Here is a 22,583-nt window from a genome sequence, read left to right as displayed (position 1 = left end):
TGCCCCCTACAGGAGTAGGACACTAGGCAGAAAAAAAGTCTTGCTACGCCCATGGGCAGTACCAGGGGGTATACACCCTCTCTCTGCTATAGGCTCAGTGCTATAGGCACTCAGTTTTTTTTTTTCTGCCTAGTCAAGTGTAAGACCTAGTTCCTTGCTGGGGTCCTGGCAATTTTTTGTTTTCAGATATAAAATTGTTTTTTCTCCTGGATTTTTCCTGTGAGATCTACTATCAACTGCCAAACTGGGCGATGGGCTGAATAATCTAGATCCAGTGGTCACCCCAGTCTGGCCAGTGAGCTCGCGCAGATCTCAGCTCCACACTAGGTCAGCCGCAAATAAATCTCCACTGGACAGGGGCTGGCCTTCGAGTTAAACACCTTGCGAGGCCGACAGCCTCCCCCCCCATTTCAATGAGGAGGGGTTCTGTCTGGAGTAATCCCCACCTGGTTCCTGGTATGGTGAGTAGCTGTCCCCCCCCATCCCCCTGGAGGGTTTTGGGGTGGACGTGGGCCCCTCCTTTGGACAGTCAGTCCCCCGGCTTCCCCTCCTTCCCATCAGGCACCCCCCCCTTGTCATCGGTCTCCTATTCCAACTCCCCCCCCCCCCCCACATATGTTGGTGCTGTTTCGGTGGTCTGGTCTACCTCCTGGGGTGGGGACAGGACTCGATGGTGGCCGGGGGGGTGCGCTGCTGAAGACCGGATGATCGACTGTGCTTTGTTGTACCTCGTAGGGGCTCCTGCCAGGCCCCCCATCCTGCCTGGGTCTGTCCTTGAGACTTGGGTTCCCTCTTGGATCCCTGTAAGCCTCGTGGTGCCGCCATTTTGTTGTAGCCTGTGTGACCATCAATGAATGAAGGAGAAAGTGACATTTGCGCCAATGACAGCAACCAGCTTTCAGTTCATATCTCCATGCAGAGTAAACAATGAAAGAAGGTCGATGTGTCCGATTGGCTTCTATGGATAAGAAAAAAAAAAAAAAAAAAAAAAACTTTCCTCCAGCATACTTTTCATTAATCAACAGCAGTGCAAACTCTTTAACTTTTTAAGTCCCCATCGTCTAATGACAGAGGAGGCTGTGTGAGAATCCTCCAGAGCCAACCGATACTCAGCGATGGCAGAGCCGACTCTCAGCTCTTGTCAGGAGTGGACAGACTCACCCAGCTCTTTGGATCCTTGGCTTTCACTGGCCAGCTCTCCCATTTTTACTAGAGCGTCAAAGTAGCCCTTTGCTGCAAACGTCACACCTGAAAAACACAGAAATATCCAAAAAGTGTTAGATGCCTCAGAAGCTATCGCCCGACTGATACATTTCTACACGTCTATGTGAGAAAAATATAATGCTCATGAAATAGAATACAAAATTTACACAATAAATAAAAAAAAAAAAAAGAAAATGTAATAATATATATATATATATATATATATGTGTGTAATAATAAATAAATATATATATATATAAAATATTATATATATATATATAATAATAAATATATATATATATATATATATATATATAATAAATAAATAAATATATATATATATATATATATATATATATATATATATATATATATATATATATATATATATATATATATATATATATATATATATATATATATATATATATATATATATATATATATATATATATAATAACCATCACAAAAAAAAAAAAAAAAAAAAAAACACATCACCACCACTGCAGCTTTTTTTCTCTACAAAAGATACACCAAACTTCGGCTGAAACATTTCAGTTTGGATAGAGCTGGGAATTGACGCCTCGGTCGATTTATTGCTGCCCTTCAAATTCTCCTCCTTTCCTGTTGAAATTTCTCCACCAGTGACACCAAACAATACAATTTGTAGTACAGTGGAGGATTACAACTTGTGTCCATTTTTAATGCTGTATGTGCCTTCCCAGTGACAACACCCCAATGTCACCATGCCGGTGTCACAGGGACAGGAAGTTAACATTTTACAAACTGCACTTCTAAGAAATAATAAAAAAATAGATATAAGATTTTTTTGTACCATCTTGAATATCAAAAATCCATCACACTAACCCTGTTTTATTTACGTCACTTTTTTTTTTTTTTTTTTTTTTATGATGTTAAGGCTTTTTGTCAACTAAAAATTTCCCATACTGGGGAGGGGGTGAAGCACATAGCTATGTTTATGGTTCTTGAGTTTTGGAGCTCCCACCCATTATATATATATATATATATATACATACACACACACATACATACATACATACACTCACATATAATATATACACACACATACATACACACACACACACACACACACACAGTATCTCACAAAAGTAAGTACACCCCTCACATTTTTGTAAATATTTTATTCTATCTTTTCATGTGACAACACTTAGACCCCGTTCACACTGGGGCGACACTACTTGCCGGGGCGACCTCACAGGTCGCGGTGCGCAGCTCATACTGCGACCTCGGAGCGGCCGGCACGGACTTCATAACATTGAAGTCAATGCAGGTCGCCCCAAAGAAGCTCCGGACCCTTTTTCTAAGTCGGAGCGACTTGTGTCGCTCCTATTAGAATGGGTCCACAGCTTCTCTATGGCAGGTGACCTACGGCAACCTGTCAGGTCTCAGACCCCGTTCACACTGGTCGCCCGACAGGCCGCCGTAGGTCGCCTGCCATAGAGAAGCTGCGCACCGCGACCTGTGAGGTCGCCCCGGCAAGTAGCGTCGCCCCAGTGTTAACGGGGTCTAAAGAAATGACACTTTGCTACAATGTAAAGTAGTGAGTGTACAGCTTGTATAACAGTGTAAATTTGCTGTCTCCTCAAAATAACTCAACTCACACCATTAAACCACTTCCCGCGAGCCCGTGGTCGGCTCAGAGAAGTGGTTGTATCGGGGTGATGCCTGCAGCTAGAGGCATCATCCCAGTAGCATTTTATAGAGCTGGCGGTTGGCTTTCAGGTGATAAAGGCAGATGCGGCTCGGGAGCCACTCGACCGTTATCCCAGCGAGCGGGAGGGGAATGCCACCGCAGCGGCTCTGCCTGGGTCTCCTGTCCCACCGGGAGACCCGAGCAACCAGCCGGCACGTCTGCCAACTTCAGCTTCGATTGGGTCTTTAACCACTTAAGCCCCGGAGGATTTTCCTGCTAAAAGACCAGGGGGTATTTTGCGATTCGGCACTGCGTGATTTTAACGGACAATTGCGCGGTCGTGCGACGCTGTACCTAAAAGAATTTGACGTCCTTTTTTTCCCACAAACAGAGCTTTCTTTTGGTGGTATTTGATCACCTGTGCGATTTTTTGATCACGCGCTATAAACAAAAAAAGAGCGACAATTTTGCAAAAATAGCAATATTTTTCACATTTTTTTTATATGAAATTCCCCAAAAAAAAAATGTAAAAATCAAATTTTTTTAACATTTTCGGCCAGTTTGTTTTATCCTACCTATGTTTGGTAAAAAAAAAAAAAAAAAAAAAAAAAAAAAAAAAAAAAAAAAATCGCAAAAAGCGTATTTTTATTGGTTTGCGCAAAAGTTATCGCGTTTACTAACAAAGGGAAAGATTTTTGTCATTTTTGTTGTTTTTTTTTTTAACGCGTAATGGCGGCGATCTGCGATTTTTTTTGCGGTACTGCGACATTGCGGCGGACAGATCGGACCCTTGACTGACATTTTTGACACTTTTGGGGTTACCAGTGACATTTCTACAGTAATCAGTGCTATACATATGCACTGTTACTGTAAAAATACACTGGTAGTGAAGGGGTTAACTTTATTTGGGAGGGAGGGGCTGTGTGTGTCCCTAGGGGCGTGCTTTCTACTGTGATTGGCTATGGCTTGAGCTGTAAGGACACTGATCAACGGATCTACATACTAGATCCGTGTGATCAGTGTCTTTACAGCGAGGAGAATGACAGGTGGCTTGTTTACACAAGCTGCCTGACATTCTCCCTCTCCCCCGACGATCGCCGAGTGACCGGCGGACATCGGGTCCGCTGGTCACACGCGCGGGGGGGGGGGGGTCCGTGACCGCGCGGGCGCGCGCTCGCTCCCCAGACCCTCCCAGGCTAGTGACGTTAATTAACTTGCGGCGGTCGGCAAGCGGTTAAAGTAGTTCCCCCGGAAGCGGCGTGATGATGTCCCATCCGGGTTACTCGGCGGCTAAATGTGCTGAATTTAAAAACTGTCAGTATTCAAAAATGCAGATTTAGGCAGTTAGACACCATCTGTCCTCTCATTAGGAGAATGCCCCGATGTTGTCAGGCATGCATACAAGCATGTGCGGGCGATAAAAACTACTGAGGACCATTCTGAGTTGCTGCAATGAAATTTCAGTAAAATGGACTAGCCTGCTGCACAAATTTTTCACTTTGATTTTTGGGGTGTCTTTAAGTTCAGCCCATTGTAGGGTGATCATTTTCATTTCCATCAAACAATGTGGCATCCTATATTTATATAAAACCAACTTTTTTTTTCTTTTGCATAATTTTTATATATTTGTCCTAATCTATAATAAAATATAGGCAATATTTTGTATATTGGTTTTATTGGTTTTATATTGTATATTGGTTTTATCTTAAAAACAAATCTAAAAAACAAATCTAAATTTGTTTTTAAGATAAAAAATAATAAAAATTGCGCAATTATTTTTGCATGACAGAATATAAAATAAAATACATTATTTAAAAAAAAAAAAAAAGTAAATATACATTAACATGGTGAATTTGAATTATTCTGATTAGTATTTCTCTTTTGCTTCACCAGAATTCCTCTGCATAATTTTTCTTCTCTTCAATTGACAGTCCATGGTAACATGCTCACACAAAACTTCTTATAGAATTTCCTTAGTGGTGTGATTGGCCCCCCACAGACGTTCCTTTCAGGATGAAAGACAGGAGAGGTGTGCACTTGGCTCCCCGACATCCTTTTTATCTGTAAAGGAAACTTGTCCTGATGGACATAAAAGGGACTCGCCATCTTTTTGATGCTTCAGTTTCCGGTCTTGTGATCCTCATATCTCTGTGTACCGAGTCACCCTCATGAAAGGTGGAGGGATGCAGTGAACCATCAGGATCTGAGACATAAATACACAGACCCTGGCTAGGTTGGGATGTCAGGATGAGAATGACAAGCAGTTATATTAATAATCATACCGGTCTCCTTTAGGCTGCAGTCACATGTCAGCGTATGGATCGCGGGCAGAAACGCCGCGATTCTGCCCGCGATCCGGAAATCATTGCAAATCGCGGGACGCCTGTGCGTTGCCTGTGATTTGCAATAGCACCCCAAATGCCGAGCGATGTTGCCGCGATTTCCGCCTGCCGAATCGCGGTAACATCGCGCAAAAAAATTGCGGGACGCATTACGCGCCAAAGAAGCTCTTGTACTTTTTTGGGCGTAATGCGTCCCGCGTTTTTTTTTTTGCGCGATGTTACCGCGATTCGGCAGGCGGAAATCGCAGCAACATCGCTCAACATTTGGGATGCTATTGCAAATCACAGGCAACGCACAGGCAACGCACAGGCGTCCCGCGATTTGCAATGATTTCCGGATCGCGGGCGGAATCGCGGCGATTCTGCCCACGATCCATACGCTGACATGTGAATGCAGCCTTAAATTCAGCCTATGCCAAACACAACACGGGGGCCACCATTGTCACAACATTCAAGTCACTAAACTAGAACAAGTCTGCAAATGTACAAAGTCAGGAATGAAGCCTGAGGACCAGCAGGAGAGCCAAAGAGCATAGAGGTCACTAAATCCGAGCCTCCATTTTTTTTTTCCTGAACACAGCTGACCTACATGGATGGGCCTTTTACCAGTCAATGGATATGGAATGCTGTGTAGCCAGTTTTGTGATCTATAACCACTTAAGCCCCGGAAGATTTTACCCCCTTCCTGACCAGGGCCTATTTTGCCATTCGGCACTGTGTGACTTTAACGGACAATTGCGCGGTCATGCGACGCTGTACCTAAACGAATTTCACATCCTTTTATTTCCACAAACAGAGCTTTCTTTTGGTGGTATTTGATCACCTGCGCTACAAACAAAAAAAGAGCGACACTTTTGCAAAAATAATATTTTTCACATTTTTTTATATGAAATTCCCCCCAAAAAAATGTAAAAATCTAAATTTTTTTGGCCAATTTGTTTTCTGCTACATATGCTTGGTAAAAAAAAAAAATCACAATAAGCGTATTTTGATTGGTTTGCGCAAAAGTTATTGCGTTTACTAACTAAGGGAAAGATTTCTGTCATTTTTATTGTTTTTTTTTTTAACTAGTAATGGCAGCGATCTGCGAATTTTTTTGCGGGACTGCGACATTGCGGCGGACAGATTGGACCCTTGACTGACATTTTTGACACTTTTGGGGGTACCAAGGACATTACTACAGTAATCAGTGCTATACATATGCATTGTTACTGTAAAAATTACACTGGCAGGGAAGGGGTTAACTTTATTGGGGAAAGAGGGGTTAAGTGTGTCCCTAGGGGCGTGTTTCTAACTCTGCAGGGATGTGGCTTTACATGTAACAGCAGAGATCTACGGTCCTACATAGCAGAACCGTTAGATCTCTGCTGTTACACAGGGAAGAATGACAGGCGGCTTGGTTTACATTAGCCGCCTGCCTTTCTCCCTTCACAGCGGACGATCGCGAGTGGCCGGCGGACATCGGGTCCGCCGGTCAAACACGCGCTGACTTGTTAGGGAATGAGCCAGGGCGGGAGCGCGCCTCCGGCGGCCTGCGCTCTCCCACTATTGGCTCACAGGCTAGTGACGTACCGATACGTCACTTTGCCTGGCCGGGGCTGACCGCCGCAGTATATGTACTTGCGGCGGTCGGCAAGCGGATAAAGACCTACCAGACAGCACAGCCGGGCCTTCAACCTCCAATGCTGCAGCACAGACCCTCTCAAAACACCACCAACCTGCTGACTGGGCAATGAAAGAGCAGCAACAGCTACAAAAGGTCATCGTTCTGCTCACTCCTCTCAACAGAACATACACTATATTGTCAAAAGTATGGGGACGCCTGCCTTTACAAGCACATAAATTTTAATTGCGGCTTAGTCCGTAGGGTTCAATATTTAGTTGGCCCACCCTTTGCAGCTATAACAGCTTTAATGCTTCTGTGCACGTGCGAGAGTGATGACGTCACTCCTGCGCGTGCACGCAGGAGCCGCCGTGAAGGAACGGAGGAATGGCACGGGTGGCCGTTCCTTTAGAGAACATGCTCCATGTAAAGTAAATATCTCCCAAACTATGCACGTTTAGGAGATATTTACAATACCTTTAGGAAAGCCTTATCATAGGCTTACCTACAGGTAAAAGTTAGAGGGAAATTTAAGGCGTCAGCATACCAAGACATTTTGGACTATTTTATGCTCCCAACTTTGTGGGAGGAGTTTGGGGATGGTCCCTTCCTGTTCCAACATGAAAGCGCACCACTGCACAAAGCAAGGTCCATAAAGACATGGCTGAGCGAGTTTGGAGTGGTGGAACTTGACTGGCCTGCACAGAGCCCTGACCTCAACCTGATAGAACATCCTTTGGGATCACCTTTGGGATGAATTCAAGAAGAGACTGCAAGCCAGGCCTTCTCGTTCAACATCAGTGCCTGACCTCCCAAAATGAGCTTCTGGAAGAATGGTCAAACATTCCCATAGAAGAGTTGAAGCTGTTATAGCTGCAAAGGGTGGGCCAACTCAATATTGAACCCTACGGACTAAGACTGGGATGGCATTAAAAATCATGTGCGTGTAAAGGTAGGCGTCCCAATACTTTTGGTAATATAGTGTATGTAATGCAGCAGAGCCGGATTGGTCCCTTGTAAAAAATTTTTTTAATTGGAGCGGAAACTGAAATGACCATTTCTGTAATGCGCCTTGTGATGCATTGTAGCGGGTTGGGTTGTGATGCATTGTAGCGGGTTGTGATGCATTGTAGCAGGTTGTGATGCGTTGTAGCGGGTTGGGTTGTGATGCATTGTAGCAGGTTGTGATGCATTGTAGCGGGTTGTGATGCATTGTAGCGGGTTGGGTTGTGATGCGTTGTAGCGGGTTGGGTTGTGATGCATTGTAGCGGGTTGTGATGCCTTGTAGCGGGTTGGGTTGTGATGCATTGTAGCAGGTTGTGATGCATTGTAGCGGGTTGTGATGCCTTGTAGCGGGTTGGGTTGTGATGCATTGTAGCAGGTTGTGATGCCTTGTAGCGGGTTGTGATGCGTTGTAGCGGGTTGTGATGCATTGTAGCGGGTTGTGATGCATTGTAGCGGGTTGTGATGCGTTGTAGCGGGTTGTGATGCGTTGTAGCGGGTTGTGATGCGTTGTAGCGGGTTGTGATTCGTTGTAGCGGGTTGTGATGCGTTGTAGCAGGTTGTGATGCGTTGTAGCAGGTTGTGATGCGTTGTAGCAGGTTGTGATGCGTTGTAGCGGGTTGTGATGCGTTGTAGTGGGTTGTGATTCATTGTAGCGGGTTGTGATGCGTTGTAGCGAGTTGTAATGCATTGTAGCGGGTTGTGATGCGTTGTAGCGGGTTGTGATGCATTGTAGCGGGTTGGGTTGTGATGCGTTGTAGCGGGTTGGGTTGTGATGCATTGTAGCGGGTTGTTATGCCTTGTAGCGGGTTGGGTTGTGATGCGTTGTAGCGGGTTGTGATGTGTTGTAGCGGGTTGTGATGCGTTGTAGCGAGTTGTAATGCATTGTAGCGGGTTGTGATGCATTGTAGTGCGTTGTGATTCATTGTAGCGGGTTGTGATGCGTTGTAGCGAGTTGTAATGCGTTGTAGCGGGTTGTGATGCGTTGTAGCGGGTTGTGATGCATTGTAGCGGGTTGTGATGCATTGTAGCGGGTTGTGATGCATTGTAGCGGGTTGTGATGCATTGTAGCGGGTTGTAATGCATTGTAGTGGGTTGTAATGCATTGTAGCGGGTTGTAATGCATTGTAGCGGGTTGTAATGCATTGTAGCGGGTTGTGATGCATTGTAGCGGGTTGTGATGCGTTGTAGCGGGTTGTAATGCATTGTAGCGGGTTGTGATGCATTGTAGCGGGTTGTGATGCATTGTAGCGGGTTGTGATGCATTGTAGTGGGTTGTAATGCATTGTAGCGGGTTGTAATGCATTGTAGCGGGTTGTGATGCATTGTAGTGGGTTGTAATGCATTGTAGCGGGTTGTAATGCATTGTAGCGGGTTGTGATGCGTTGTAGCGGGTTGTGATGCATTGTAGCGGGTTGTGATGCATTGTAGTGGGTTGTAATGCATTGTAGCGGGTTGTAATGCATTGTAGCGGGTTGTAATGCATTGTAGCGGGTTGTGATGCATTGTAGTGGGTTGTAATGCATTGTAGCGGGTTGCACTGGGTTGAAACTCAGTTTTCCTATTTTTGCCCTGGGCACTCCAATGAGCGCAATGGAAACAACGTTAAATTTTACTTTACAGCTCCACCCTCTGCACATGAGGAAGTGTAAATGAGCCCCAATTTTTTTTTTTATCTTCTAAACAAAGCAAAAAAAAAAAAAAAACTCGGCTGATGATCGTTTTTCTTACTGCCGCCATCAGGAGGGCCGGTATATAAATAGAGGAGCTGTTACCCCGAGCAATCCTTTGATTTTATGTTCGGTGCCTGGGACGGTTTTCTAATGTCAGATGCAACCAGTTTCTCTATGAATAAATAAATTCTGACAGACAGGGAAGGTGAAGCGGACACCATGTGTGCTCCCGGCTCATTAGCATGCGGCTATTTATAGTCTCGGTTTTCCATATTGTAATGTAATGAGAAGTCTGTAGATGATTTTATAGTCCTGGGTGAGGTCAGGATCTGCATGTTCTATGTACAACCTGAGCGAAAGGAAGGTCCCAGCGAGATCCATGTGCTGCTCAGAGCTGTGCTGGTGTGATGGTGCTCATTCACATTCCTCCCATCTCATCAATTAGGGGACACCGGACCTGCACACTCACATTGCCACACAGCTGGTGTTCCCAGATTAAAGAGTTACTAAACCCACAACAGTAGAATCAGTCTGTATTTGCAGTAAAGCATGCTTGTTATACTCGCTGTGAAACCTAATAGATAAACCCTTCGCATTGTGTAAAAAAGGCGGTTTGATCCTATATGCACAGATCCTCCCCTTCTTGCATTGTCCCCATAACATGTCCGGATAAGCAGAGATGTATAGTAACGAAGTAGAACTACTTAAGTACTGTACTTAAGTACCGAAATGCGGTATCTGTACTTTCCTAGAGTAGAATTTTTTTCTCCTACTTCTACTTTTACTTCACTACATTTTTTCGATGATTTCGATACTTCTACTCAAGTATTTTTTTTTTGTGCTGCATAGTTACTCGTTACTTTTAAAAAAATTACCACTGCCAGAACAGTAGATGGCAGGTTGCATAAAGCTCAAAAAAATGTGTATAATGTCATTTGTAAATCAGCGCATAGGAAAATAAAGGCTGTGTATAATAAAAGCTGCTATACCAAATCTTTCCAATAAAAAGAAAATATGAAACAAACAAATAAATGGTGCTACAGCGCTTAAAGTGCATCACGAAACTACTAACAAACACAGGTTAATCATTTGAATAAATCATTTGAAATAATAAAAACAATATGATGTTCAAACTTTTGACTTCTTTCTTTAATAACTACATAACACAGTACTTGTACTTCTACTTTCAGTACTTGAGTAGAAATTTTTTTTCAAAACTACTGGTACTTTTTACTTTTAGTACTTAAGTAGCAAATTTTTTGAAAAAACTACTTGCAATACTTAAGTAAAAAAAATGTTGAATACTTTAGTACTTCTACTTAAGTAACTTTTTCTGCGAGCACTTCCACTTCTACTCAAGTCACTTTTTGATCGAGTACTTGTACTTTTACTCAAGTAGAAATTTTGAGTACTTTATACATGTCTGCGGATAAGACAGAGTTAGTGGAGTCAGTATGCGCATGCTCCGTTTGGTGTGTATTGCTAGAGTTTTTTTCTTTTTTCCTGGAAGGGTGCCTGTGATCAGCACAGGGCCAATCAGCACTGTCCAGGCAGAGGGTCAGGGGACCTGCAGCCTCTTCGATAGTCAATGCAGTATGAAAACTCCTCCTACAAGCTGTAACCAGACACTGATAGAAGTCACAAGACTGCTATATACTGCTGATGAGAAAAGGTATTTAGCAGTTTATATTTACTAAAATAATTGCATTTCCATATCCTATGGTGTACTGTGGGAGACCATATATAGTGAATGCAGGCTCCTGGGGAGAGCAGATATAGTGAATGCAGGCTCCTGGGGAGACCAGATATAGTAAATGCAGGCTCCTGGGGAGACCAGATATAGTAAATGCAGGCTCCTGGGGAGACCAGATCTAGTGAATGTAGAGTCCTAGGGAGACCAGATATAGTAAATGAAGGCTCCTGGGGAGAGCAGATATAGTGACTGCAGGCTCCTGGGGAGAGCAGATAGAGTGAATGCAGGCTCCTGGGGAGAGCAGATATAGTGAATGCAGGCTCCTGGGGAGACCAGATATAGTAAATACAGGCTCCTGGGGAGAGCAGATAGAGTGAATGCAGGCTCCTGGGGAGACCAGATATAGTGAATGCAGGCTCCTGGGGAGACCAGATATAGTGAATGCAGGCTCCTGGGGAGACCAGATATAGTGAATGCAGGCTCCTGGGGAGACCAGATATAGTGAATGCAGGCTCCTGGGGAGACCAGATATAGTAAATACAGGCTCCTGGGGAGAGCAGATATAGTGAATGCAGGCTCCTGGGGAGACCAGATCTAGTGAATGTAGAGTCCTAGGGAGACCAGATATAGTGAATGCAGGCTCCTGGGGAAACCAGATATAGTGACTAACCTTTCCTTGCTCTGGCTAACATACACCAAGGACCTATTCACACACTGGCCACCAGGGGGAGGACTGGGCCGGGGGGAAATTGCCCCCCTGGCCGCTCTGATGCCCCATAAAAAGGCTGCACCGCTTCTGCCACAGACATGTCTAAAGGATTCCTGGTAGAGAGAAGTAAAAAGTCCCCACCACTGACCTACTGAGTGCGGGATAAAGTGAAGGACAGAGCGCAGGCCCCCCCCCCCAGCATGGATGGTGTAAACTGTGTCTGAGTAGAGGCCGGTTCCATGCCCCACTGGAGACTCTCCTCCCCTGCCAGCCCCAACCGAACTGTCCCAGCTCCCTCTAACCGCCCCCTGCAGGCCAGGTCAGGAACCCAGATTCGGCCCGTGAGTAGGGAGTACCTGGAGTGGAGCTTTAGCTTGGAATGGGGGTCAGGAGGCGGCCAGAGAGCGGGAGGAGGGCAGAGTCGCTGCACCATGGGCTTCTGGTTTGTACTTGCCCCCTGGGCCGAAAGTTGCCAGTCAGCCCCTGCTGGCCACATGCTGAAACGCTCTGTGCTCACATACGGGCAGCTGTCAGTTTTGGGATGCAGTGAGGTGCAGCAGGGGGTGGCGTGGTCTGCATTTTAGCGCATCGCGAAGGCACTTCATATCATTGTGCAGCAAAGCTGAGCGTTGCGACACACAGCACCTTCCTGTGCGCGGAGATAAAATGCAGCACATAAACAATTTAACGCCAGCCTTTACTGAAATGAGAATGGGACACCTAGAACTATGGGTTTCTTTGGTGACTGGCATTCTAACAGTACAGAAAAATAGGTGAATGGGCCCTTAAAGCTGAAGCTAAAATGCCAGAGTTATCTGTCCTGTTAGTGAATGCAGCAACACTTTATTACCGAGATCCATTCTCACTCTGTTCTGTATTTCCCGGTAAAAGCTGCGGTATGATTCCACACCTATGTCTTCTGTGTCGGTACAAGAGGATATATATTGTGCTGTTCACTGAATTGTTAAAAAAGAAAAAAAAAAGCATTTATTTTTTATTTTGATTATGGCTTACAGCTAGTTAAACCCAAAAATTCAGTATCCCAGAGAAGTAGAACAAGTAAAAAAAAAAAAAAAAAAAAAAAAAGGATTTTTAATACAGAAATGTTGGCTTAGTGAAAAGTCTGTCCATGTACAGTGTAGTATACACTCAGTACTTGGTCGGGGCTCCTTTTGCATGAATTACTGCATCAATGCGGCGTGGCATGGAGGCGATCAGCCTGTGGCACTGCTGAGGTGTTATGGAAGCCCAGGGTGCTTTGATAGCTCCTCTGCATTGTTGGGTCTGGTGTCTCTCATCTTCCTCTTCATAATACACCACAGATTCTCTATGGGGTTTATGTCAGGCGAGTTTGCTGGCCAATCAATCACAGTGATACCATGATCATGTGACCAGGTATTGGTAGTTTTGGCAGTGTGGGCGGTGCCAAGTACTGCTGGAAAATGAAATCAGCATCTCCATAAAGCTGGGGAAGCATAAAGTGCTCTAAAATTTCCTGCTAGAGGGCTGCGATGACTTTGGACTTGATATAACACAGTGGACCAAAACCAGCAGATGACACGGCTCCCCAAATCATCACTGACTGGGGAAACTTCACACTGGACCTCATGCAATTTGGATTCTCTTCCTCCAGTCTCTGGGACCTTGATTTCCAAATGAAAAGCAAAATTTTCCAGTCCGTGTGGACAGCCTTCCCAGAGGAGTTGAAGCTGTTATAGCTGCAAAGGGTGGGCCAACTCAATATTGAACCCTACGGATTAAGACTGGGATGCCATTAAAGTTCATGTGTGTGTGTAAAGGCAGGCGTCCCAATACTTTTGGCAACAAAGTGTACGCTGGGATCCTCAAACTACGGCCCTCCAGCTGTTGCAGAACTACACATCCCATGAGGCATTGTAAAACTCTGACAATCACAGACATGACTAGGCATGATGGGAGATGTAGTTCCTGAACAGCTGGAGGGCCATAGTTTGAAGACCCTTGGCTACAGTATATACACATGTAAATACACACACAGTATATAGGTCAGTGTGTACAGTGTGTTAGAGAGACTTTGCTGTCAGAAAGGAGGATTTTTGTAGAAGACATACTATGTTTTTTTTTTTCATGTCAGAAAAAGTGCGGGGACACCGTGACCTCAGCACACAGGTACAGGATTTACACGCTCAGCAGGCAACGGTGACAGGTCAGACCAGGAGCAGACTGAAGATGAACTGCTAGGGGCCAAGTCTGCCATAACGAGAGTGCATGCTGTGTGCACATCTAGGAAGCAACCTGTCAGGGAAGAAGTATGGACCCCGTGTTTGCTGATCCGTGGATGCATCAGGATCATCATTGTACTGCACTTCACAACCATCGGATCCCAAAAAAAAAAAAGTTTATATATATATATATTTTTTTTTTTAAGAAACACACCTCCAACATGCACACAGGTTGGTTTCATGTCAGGGAAAGAAAGAGGAGAAGAGCTGCATCTTGAAAAACACCAGCAAAAGGCCATTAGAATATTAATTTCCCATTAAAACTTTGGTCATGCAGACCAAAAAAAAATATAAAAAAATAAATAAAAATATGAACACCTGATGATGAATGCCTTTGCTAATAAAGAAAGTTAGAGTTAGGGTTGGCATTTATCGACAAAGCCAAGTGATCACCAAGTCACATGACTGTTGATAAGCAAAAGGTTCACGTTATTTGGCAATGTGGCATTTTATATTAAGGCACTCCAACAAGTGGCTTTTTTTTTCTGGCACAAAGGTTCCTAGGGCATCTTAAGCCACAGCTTTGTGGCTAAGTAGAGGGTTTAGGGTAGCGCTGGGTTCCTCTGCACCTGAATATCAAACGTCATGTTTCCAGCAAACAAGGAGCCATTTTCTGGCACAAGGACAAGTCTGGGATCGGTGAAAGGAGGGTACTGTGGAAACTACATCTCAGTCAACAACTGGTTGTACCACCATTTGTATATCAGGGCTTTGTAATCTATATAAAATGTTATCTTTTACTACACCACAGCTTAGATGGAAAGACAAAATGTTTGTTTCTCTTTTTGTTGGGGTTGCCGACAAAGTTCCATTAGAGGTAAAAAAATAAATAAATAAAATAATAACAACAAACTATATATATATATATATATATATATATATATATATATATATATATATATATATATATATAAATAAGCACATATATATATATATATATATATATATATATATACACACACACACACACACACACACACACACACACACACATACATACACACATATATGCTGTATTATATATGCTGTATATATGGTGGAAAAACATTGTAGAAGAAAACGAATAGCAGGCCGCTGAGGTCAGTATCAAATAAATAACACTTTACTAAAATAAGCAGCACGCTAACATTGAAGTTAACATGAAACAGCATGGATAGGGAACACTTGAGACCAAGCAGCCATTATCAAACAAACTAGTATAGATATTAGCGGCAGGGTTTTAGGCTGTAGAGGAGGCTGTCATGCTCGTGTGCAGCCTAGAACGCCACCGCCAAGATCTATACTTTCAGCTTGCTGGCTCCCTGTCATCTTTGGGCTCCGTTTACTCAGTGATGCCTACAGCCTCACACAGATTACAGCTGCTTGGTCTCAGGTGTTCCCTATCCATGTTGTTTCATGCTAACTTCAATGTAATTGTGCTGCTTATTTTAAAGAAGTGTTTTTTTTTTTTATTTGATACTGACCTCAGCACCCTGCCATTCGTTTTCTTCTACATTGAGGTGATCCTACCCAAATCTTCTGCAGGAGCTGCAGAGGTTCCAGTCGCTGCCCCTTCTCCTGTTCAGCCATCCATCCAGTTGCCTCATCCATTCCTCTACCCTGTTGATGGTCTACAGTTTCAGAATAAAATTCCAATGGACCAAGGGAGTTTGCACTTCCCCTAGGAGCGCCATACTTGTACACTCTTTGGATACGGTGGCAACCCATGTACAGGCGGTCCCAGGGGTTACAAACAAGAAAGGGACTGTAGGTTTGTTCTTAAGTGGAATTTGGTTTTAAGTCAGAACAGGTACATTTTTTAAATTTTAACTCCAGCCATTTAAAGTTTTTGGGATAGCATAGGGAAGGGTGAACACCTCTGTACCATTTGTTTTGCTGTCTGTACCCCTGTTCAGAAGATTTCTCCTCACCTTCTGTCCCTATGACAACTGTATTTTGAAAATTTTGGGTTGTTGTGGAAACAAGGATTGGTGATAAAGTGAAGACACCCTTTTCCCATGAGAACTATTACAGGAGTGAATTTCCCTTCCTAGGGCTAGATTTCTCCTCACTTCCTGTTGTCCCTCTCCGTTTGTATGTAATAGTCGTTTGTAAGTCGGAGGTTTGTAACCCTGGGACCACCTGCATACCTTCCCCCCAGCAAGGTATGGTGGGTGGCGCTACTAAACCTACTGCCTGGCAACTGGCCGCCCAGTCCCGAGTGCCATCCTGTGGCAGAGGTCCCACCTTTTCCAGGATTCAGCTATGGTTTCCATGTTGACTGCAGCATTCTGAGTAACTCAGTAATGGTTTTCGAGCACTGCTCAAAAGGAAAAACCCTCTTCCTGATGTAAAAGTATCCAGAATCCTGCTCAGCCTGCCCAGGTAAACGGCTCATTGCTTTTCCAGGAAGTCTGCATGGAGTGTGTAGAATTGCAGATGCCACCATTCCCCGGCATGCAGAGGATGTGTGATACCGGGCAGCGTTTATAGCAGATAATAGACACCAATTAGCAAGCTCTGTGTAATCCCCATAAGGAGCAGCTGGGAGGGAAGCACGGTGAGCTTAAAGGGTCACTCCGACCAAAACCAACTGTTTAGTCCTCAGTAGATGAAGAGGGACACTCCTCATTGTATTGGTTTCATCAGATCAATTATTTTATGTTCTCAAGAAGAATTGTGAACATCGGAGAACCTTTTCTGCAGCAGAATAGGGGAGACTCTGGAGGTGTGCAGATGAGAGCAGGGAACTGTGCGATGGAGCTCTCCCTGTCCAAGACAGACATCTGTATTGGTAAAGTATATACAGTATTTGTATTCATGGCAGAGTGCGGGGCTCTGGAGGGTCTGTACAGCAAGCTGGGCATTTGGATTTCTCCGGGTTTTTAATGCCGGAACGGGGTCTGGAGCTTGAAGGCTCCAAAATGTCTTGGGTGGGATGAAGCCTCCAGTCCTCTGTCCTGGTCTTACTGGAGACCTGCAGATTGGGTGAGGGTGTGCACACTTGGTGGCTTGGGTGAGGGCCGGTTTACACCAGGGATTGCACAGAACGCTCTTGCATTCCTGTGCCATTTGGCTGCACTGCATTGTCAGGCCATTCATGCAAATTGACTGAAATTTCACCAAAAGTAGTCCATGTAGTAGTTCAACCGGATCATATTGTATTGCACCATGCAATCTGGTGCAGGCAAACACACTGCGTGTGTGACTTGCGTTTGGGGCAGACATGGGAGTAAGTCACACATGTGCAAGTCACAAGCAAGTCTCAAGTCTTAACCTTCAAGTCTCAAGCAAGTCCCAAGTTACTGTGGTGAAAAGCAAGCAAGTCAAGTCGAGTCCCTGATATTAGTCAAGCAAGTCAAGTCAAGTCATTTATTTTGGTCAAGTCACAAATTAAGTCAAAATACTGATCTACCCCAATTTTCACCTTTAAATCAGTTAAAAGTCAGTGGTCAGCAAAGGTTTTGTTTTATTATCAACATTAACAAAACTGCTTAGTACTTTTTTTCTTGGCATATTAAAGAAACACTTTGAATGCCCAAACAGCTCAAAATCCTTTGTCCGGTCATGTTTCAACACCACAGTCACTAAAAACATGTTAAGTATTTCCATTGTTAAACAGCCAGTGTCCTAAAAATCAGAACACACTGAGGTGCTTTAAGTGACTGTGGTGTCAGAAACATAACAGGCACAATAATTTTGCTTTACCACATCTTGAGAAAATGCAAATATTTTATAACTTAAAAAAGTAAAGTCATTTCGAGTCATATGTCTCAAGTCAAAGTCAAGTCTCAAGTCATGAATACCAAATCAAAGTCAAGTCGAGTATTTTATTCATTTTAGTCAAGCAAGTCTCAAGTCCTCAAACTGGTGACTTAAGTCAAGTCATGTGACTCAAGTCCCCCACCTCTGGTTTGGGGTGTCATTAGCATTGCACTGACATCTGTAGCAGATGGCAAGGGCAATGCATTCTGAATGTGGTGTGGGAAACTCACACGGAACGCACGTTTCCCACACTGCGTTCTTGTGTGAATGGGTCCTGAAGCTCAGGTATGCAGCCAGGAGGGAGTGCAGCCATCTGGGAGACAGGTGATCCACTCTTGAGGTTTGCACTCCATGCTGGAAGAGAGACTCCATGTTCGTCAAGCTAAGACAGACTATGTCCATCAAGCTAAGAGTTGAGGCAGCTAAACAAGTCTGGGAGGCAGAACTGGGTCTACTAAAAGAGTCCAGGAGACTGAGGATAATTTGAGGTCTCAGAGGAGTGAGAGCCCGGGATGTCAGGAGAACTCCTATGGAGAGAACAGGAGTGGCCCATACAGCTGGATGTGGGACTACAGGCTAAGGGAGCCAGGAGAGCTGGTGGAACACTGCTGAAGTAAACCATCAAGTGAGACAATCTTTTGCTCCCGGGCACCCCTTTATATTCACCTAAGTTTACATTAAGTATGGAGGAGCAGAAACGTCACCCCAAGACAGGAAATGAGGGAAGAAACTACAACAGCAACACAGAAAATTAATATTAAAGCAAAAGTAAGCATTTCATACACTGCAAAAAAAAATAAAAGGATGTATTTGAAAATACATCGGAGCTCAATGGGGACAAATATCATGCTGGATATCTATACTGGTATGGACTGCGTAATATGTGAGGATCTATACTGGTATGGACTGGGTAATGTGTTAGGATCTATACTGGTATGGACTGCGTAATATGTGAGGATCTATACTGGTATGGACTGGGTAATGTGTTAGGATCTATACTGGTATGGACTGAGTAATGTGTTAGGATCTATACTGGTATGGACTGGGTAATGTGTTAGGATCTATACTGGTATGGACTGGGTAATGTGTTAGGATCTATACTGGTATGGACCGGGTAATGTGTTAGGATCTATACTGGTATGGACTGGGTAATGTGTTAGGATCTATACTGGTATGGACTGGGTAATGTGTTAGGATCTATACTGGTATGGACTGGGTAATGTGTTAGGATCTATACTGGTATGGACTGGGTAATGGGTTAGGAAGGAAAGGATGCCACATCATTTGATTTTCAGGGTGTCTTTGAATGCAGCCCCCTGTAGGTTAATTTTCATTTCCATCAAAGTGAAATAATGATGCAGCAGGCTAGTCCATTTTACTGAAACTGAATTGCAGCAACTCAAAAAAACAGTACTCAGTAGTTTGTATGGCCCCACATGCTTGTATGCATGCCTGACAACATCGGGGCATTCTCCTAATGAGACAACGGATGGTGTCCTGGGGTATTTCCTCCCAGATCTTGGCCAGGGCATCACTGAGCCCCTGAACAGACTGAGGTGCAATCTGGTGGTGTCAGATGGGCCGAAACATAATGTCCCAGAGGTGTTCTATTTGACTTAGGTCAAGCAAATGGGGGGGGCTATTCAATGGTATCAATTCCTTCATCCTCCAGGAACTGGCTGCATACGCTCACCACGCGAGGCTGCACCAGAAGAAACCCAGGACCCACTGCACCAGAATAGGGTCTGACAATGTGTCCAAGGAGTTCATCCCAATACCTAATGGCAGTCAGGGTGTCATTGTCTAGCCTGTAGAGGTCTGTGCGTCCCTCCATGGATTTGCCTCCCCAGACCATCACTGACCCACCACCAAACCGGTCATGCTGAACGATGTTAGAGGCAGTATAACGTTCTCCACGGCTTCTCCAGACTATTTCATGTCTGTCACATGAGAGCAGGTTCACCCTGAGCACATCTGTGAATAGCACAGGTGGTAGACCTGCCATTTCTGTCAATGACAAATGCCAATCGAGCTCCATGGTGCTGGGCAGGGAGCACAGGGCCCACTAGAGAACGTTGGGCCCTCAGGCCCTCATGAAGTCGGTTTCTGATTGTTTGGTCAGAGACCTTCACACCAGTGGCCTGCTGGAGGTCATTTTGTAGGGCTCTGGCAGTGCTCATCCTGTTCCTCCTTGCACCAAGGAGCAGATACCGGTCCTGCTGATGGGTTAAGGACCTTCTATGGTCCTGTCCAGCTCTCCTAGAGTAACTGTCTGTCTCCTGGAATCTCCTCCGTGCTCCTGAGACTGTGCTGGGAGACACAGCAAACCTTCTGGCAGTGGCACGTATTGATGGGCCATCCTGGAGGAGTTGGACTGCCTGTGCAACCTCTATAGGTTCCAGGTATCCCCTCATGCTACCAGTACTGACACTGACCCCAGCCAAATGTAAGACTAGTGAAAAACTGTCAGAAAAGATGAGTGGGGAAAAAATGTCAGTTGCCTCCACCTGTAAAACCATTCCTGTTTTGGAGATCGTCTCATTGTTGCCCATCTAGCGCACCTGTTGTTAATTTCATTAACACCAAAGCAGCTGAAACTGATTAACAACCCCCTCTGCTACTTAACTGACCAGATCAATATCCCAGGTGTTTAAATGACTTGGTGCTATACTCTGATTAAAAAAGGTTACTTTAATTTTTTTGAGCAGTGTATTATTGTAGGGGAAGAATAGAACTCCTGTCAGATTTTTATTGCGGTCTGTGTCCTTGTTGCAGACTTTGGCTAAACCGTTGGCACCAGAACCATACATGATGGAGAATCTTCAAACTGACCTCCGGGATATTAAATCCATCAGTCATGTATCCTCTTCTAAAATCTTCTTCTAGATCTGTGCAGTAATCCAGTGTGAGACTTCCTGTAATAAAGACCGCTCACTGCTGCTCTCTCTCCTTGTGCAGGGGGACTGGTCTGGTCTCCGCCCCCTCCTGCAGTGGGTGGAGCCTATTGGGCTCCTCCCACAGCTCTGCTCTGTCCCATTTTGCAGTAACTGTTCTTCTCTTCCGCCCCTGCCTGTAGTTTTCTGTGGTGGGTGGAGTCTGCTGGGCCCCACCCACAGCTTTGCTCTGTCCTTGTGCAGGGTGAATGGTCTGGTCTCCGCCCCCTCCTGTAGTTTTCTGTAGTGGGTGGAGCCTGCTGGCCCCCTCTTCAAGCTCTGCTCTTTCTCCTTTTGCAGTAACTGGCCTCGTCTCCGCCCCCCTTATGTAGTTTTCTGTAGTAATCCAGTGTGAGACTTCCTGTAATAAAGACCGCTCACTGCTGCTCTCTCTCCTTGTGCAGGGGGACTGGTCTGGTCTCCGCCCCCTCCTGCAGTGGGTGGAGCCTGCTAGGCCCCTCCCATAGCTCTGCTCTTTTAACTCCCACAGCTCTGTTCTCTGCACAGGCTATGCACAGCCCTGTAATGAGGTCACTGCAACTTTTACAAGGTAATATCTGAGTATGCAGAAGCATTTGGTGCACACAAAGTCGGTTTAACTATTCCTCAATGGCTTCAAAAGATATAAATTATTTTTTTTTATGCCTAGAGCTCAACTTTAATGTGACTTCAGCCAAAGTTTTTAGGATAGGCTCAGTAGTATCTGGTAATCAAAAAGGTCTATGGGACCCTGTGTGGTCAAAAAGGTCTATGGGACCCTGTGTATGCCCCCCCCCCCCCCATTTTGTCTATACGCTTCAGATTGGCGGTCAGGTTGTGTCCTTGTAAGGAAGGTTTCCTGCACTTCCTTCCCCTGATGAAGTTTCAATGTTTCTTATTAAGAAAAAAAAAAGAAGAAGGAAACAAAGTAACCAACATTCATTTTAAAAAGCTTGGAAGCTGAAAATGTATCAATTGTACTTACTTGCCAAGGCCTTCTCGTAGTTTTTCCCCATAGAGATAAAGTTCCTAAGGCAAGGGTTAAACTGTTCCATAATCGTCTGAAATACAAAAGGAAGGAGGAGATTTCACAAAGAATTCCATCATCACCTAAAATATCTACAAACAGAATATACTGGAAGTTTTCATGGTCTCCAACTAGAACGAACAGTAAAACCATTTTTTTTTTTTTTTTTTATATGAAGTGGAGAGCGATTCGAGATCCTTCAACCACTTCAGCTCCGGAAAGGTTTACCCCCTCCCACTTTTTTTCAAAGGACAGTGTAAAAACAAAATAAACTTTAAAATGTGCAGAATATCAGCACATATTAGCTATCGGCCTGAAGGGTGGCCAGAAAATCGGTATCAGCCCTGAAAAAAGGATAAATTGGTCGATCCCTATTTTTTTTTTTTAATGGCAAGCGGTCAACAACCTATAGCGGGACTGCAACATTGCGGCAGACAAATCGGATACCAAGTGACACTTTTTGGGGACCAGTGACACCAATACAGTGATCAGTGCTAAAAAAATATGCACTGTCACTGTAGTAAGGGAGTATGGTTTATTTAGGGCCGGTTGTTCTCACACACCTTCATTTTCGGAACCTTCAGTTTTCTAATGGTTAGTGGAGTGAAAGCAACCTTTGTATTTCACCATAGGGACAACAAAATTTAAAAAGGTGCAAGATGGAAATTTTTGCTCAAACTAATGAAATTAACCTCCAAATTTACAAATTCTTCCAGTTGTGATCTGATTTCCTGTTAGA

General features: G+C 44.4%; 1 protein-coding gene across 5 annotated transcripts in view; it reads right to left on the bottom strand.

Annotated features, from left to right (window-relative positions):
- The window catches only part of BAIAP2 (BAR/IMD domain containing adaptor protein 2), a 249,751-nt gene that overhangs the window by 158,460 nt on the left and 68,708 nt on the right, over positions 1-22,583 (bottom strand). For all 5 annotated transcript variants that reach the window (XM_082271803.1, XM_082271807.1, XM_082271805.1 and 2 more), the window contains exons 2-3: positions 21,803-21,878; positions 1,162-1,248 (exon numbers count right to left, since the gene is read on the bottom strand). In XM_082271803.1, coding sequence (XP_082127929.1) covers positions 1,162-1,248; positions 21,803-21,878 — 163 coding nt within the window. The remainder of the gene's footprint in view (positions 1-1,161; positions 1,249-21,802; positions 21,879-22,583) is intronic.

The sequence above is a fragment of the Pelophylax lessonae genome, assembly GCF_965119305.1.
Source record: "Pelophylax lessonae genome assembly, chromosome: 11".
Classification (NCBI taxonomy): domain Eukaryota; kingdom Metazoa; phylum Chordata; class Amphibia; order Anura; family Ranidae; genus Pelophylax; species Pelophylax lessonae.
This window is presented reverse-complemented; position numbering and strand designations above follow the sequence as displayed.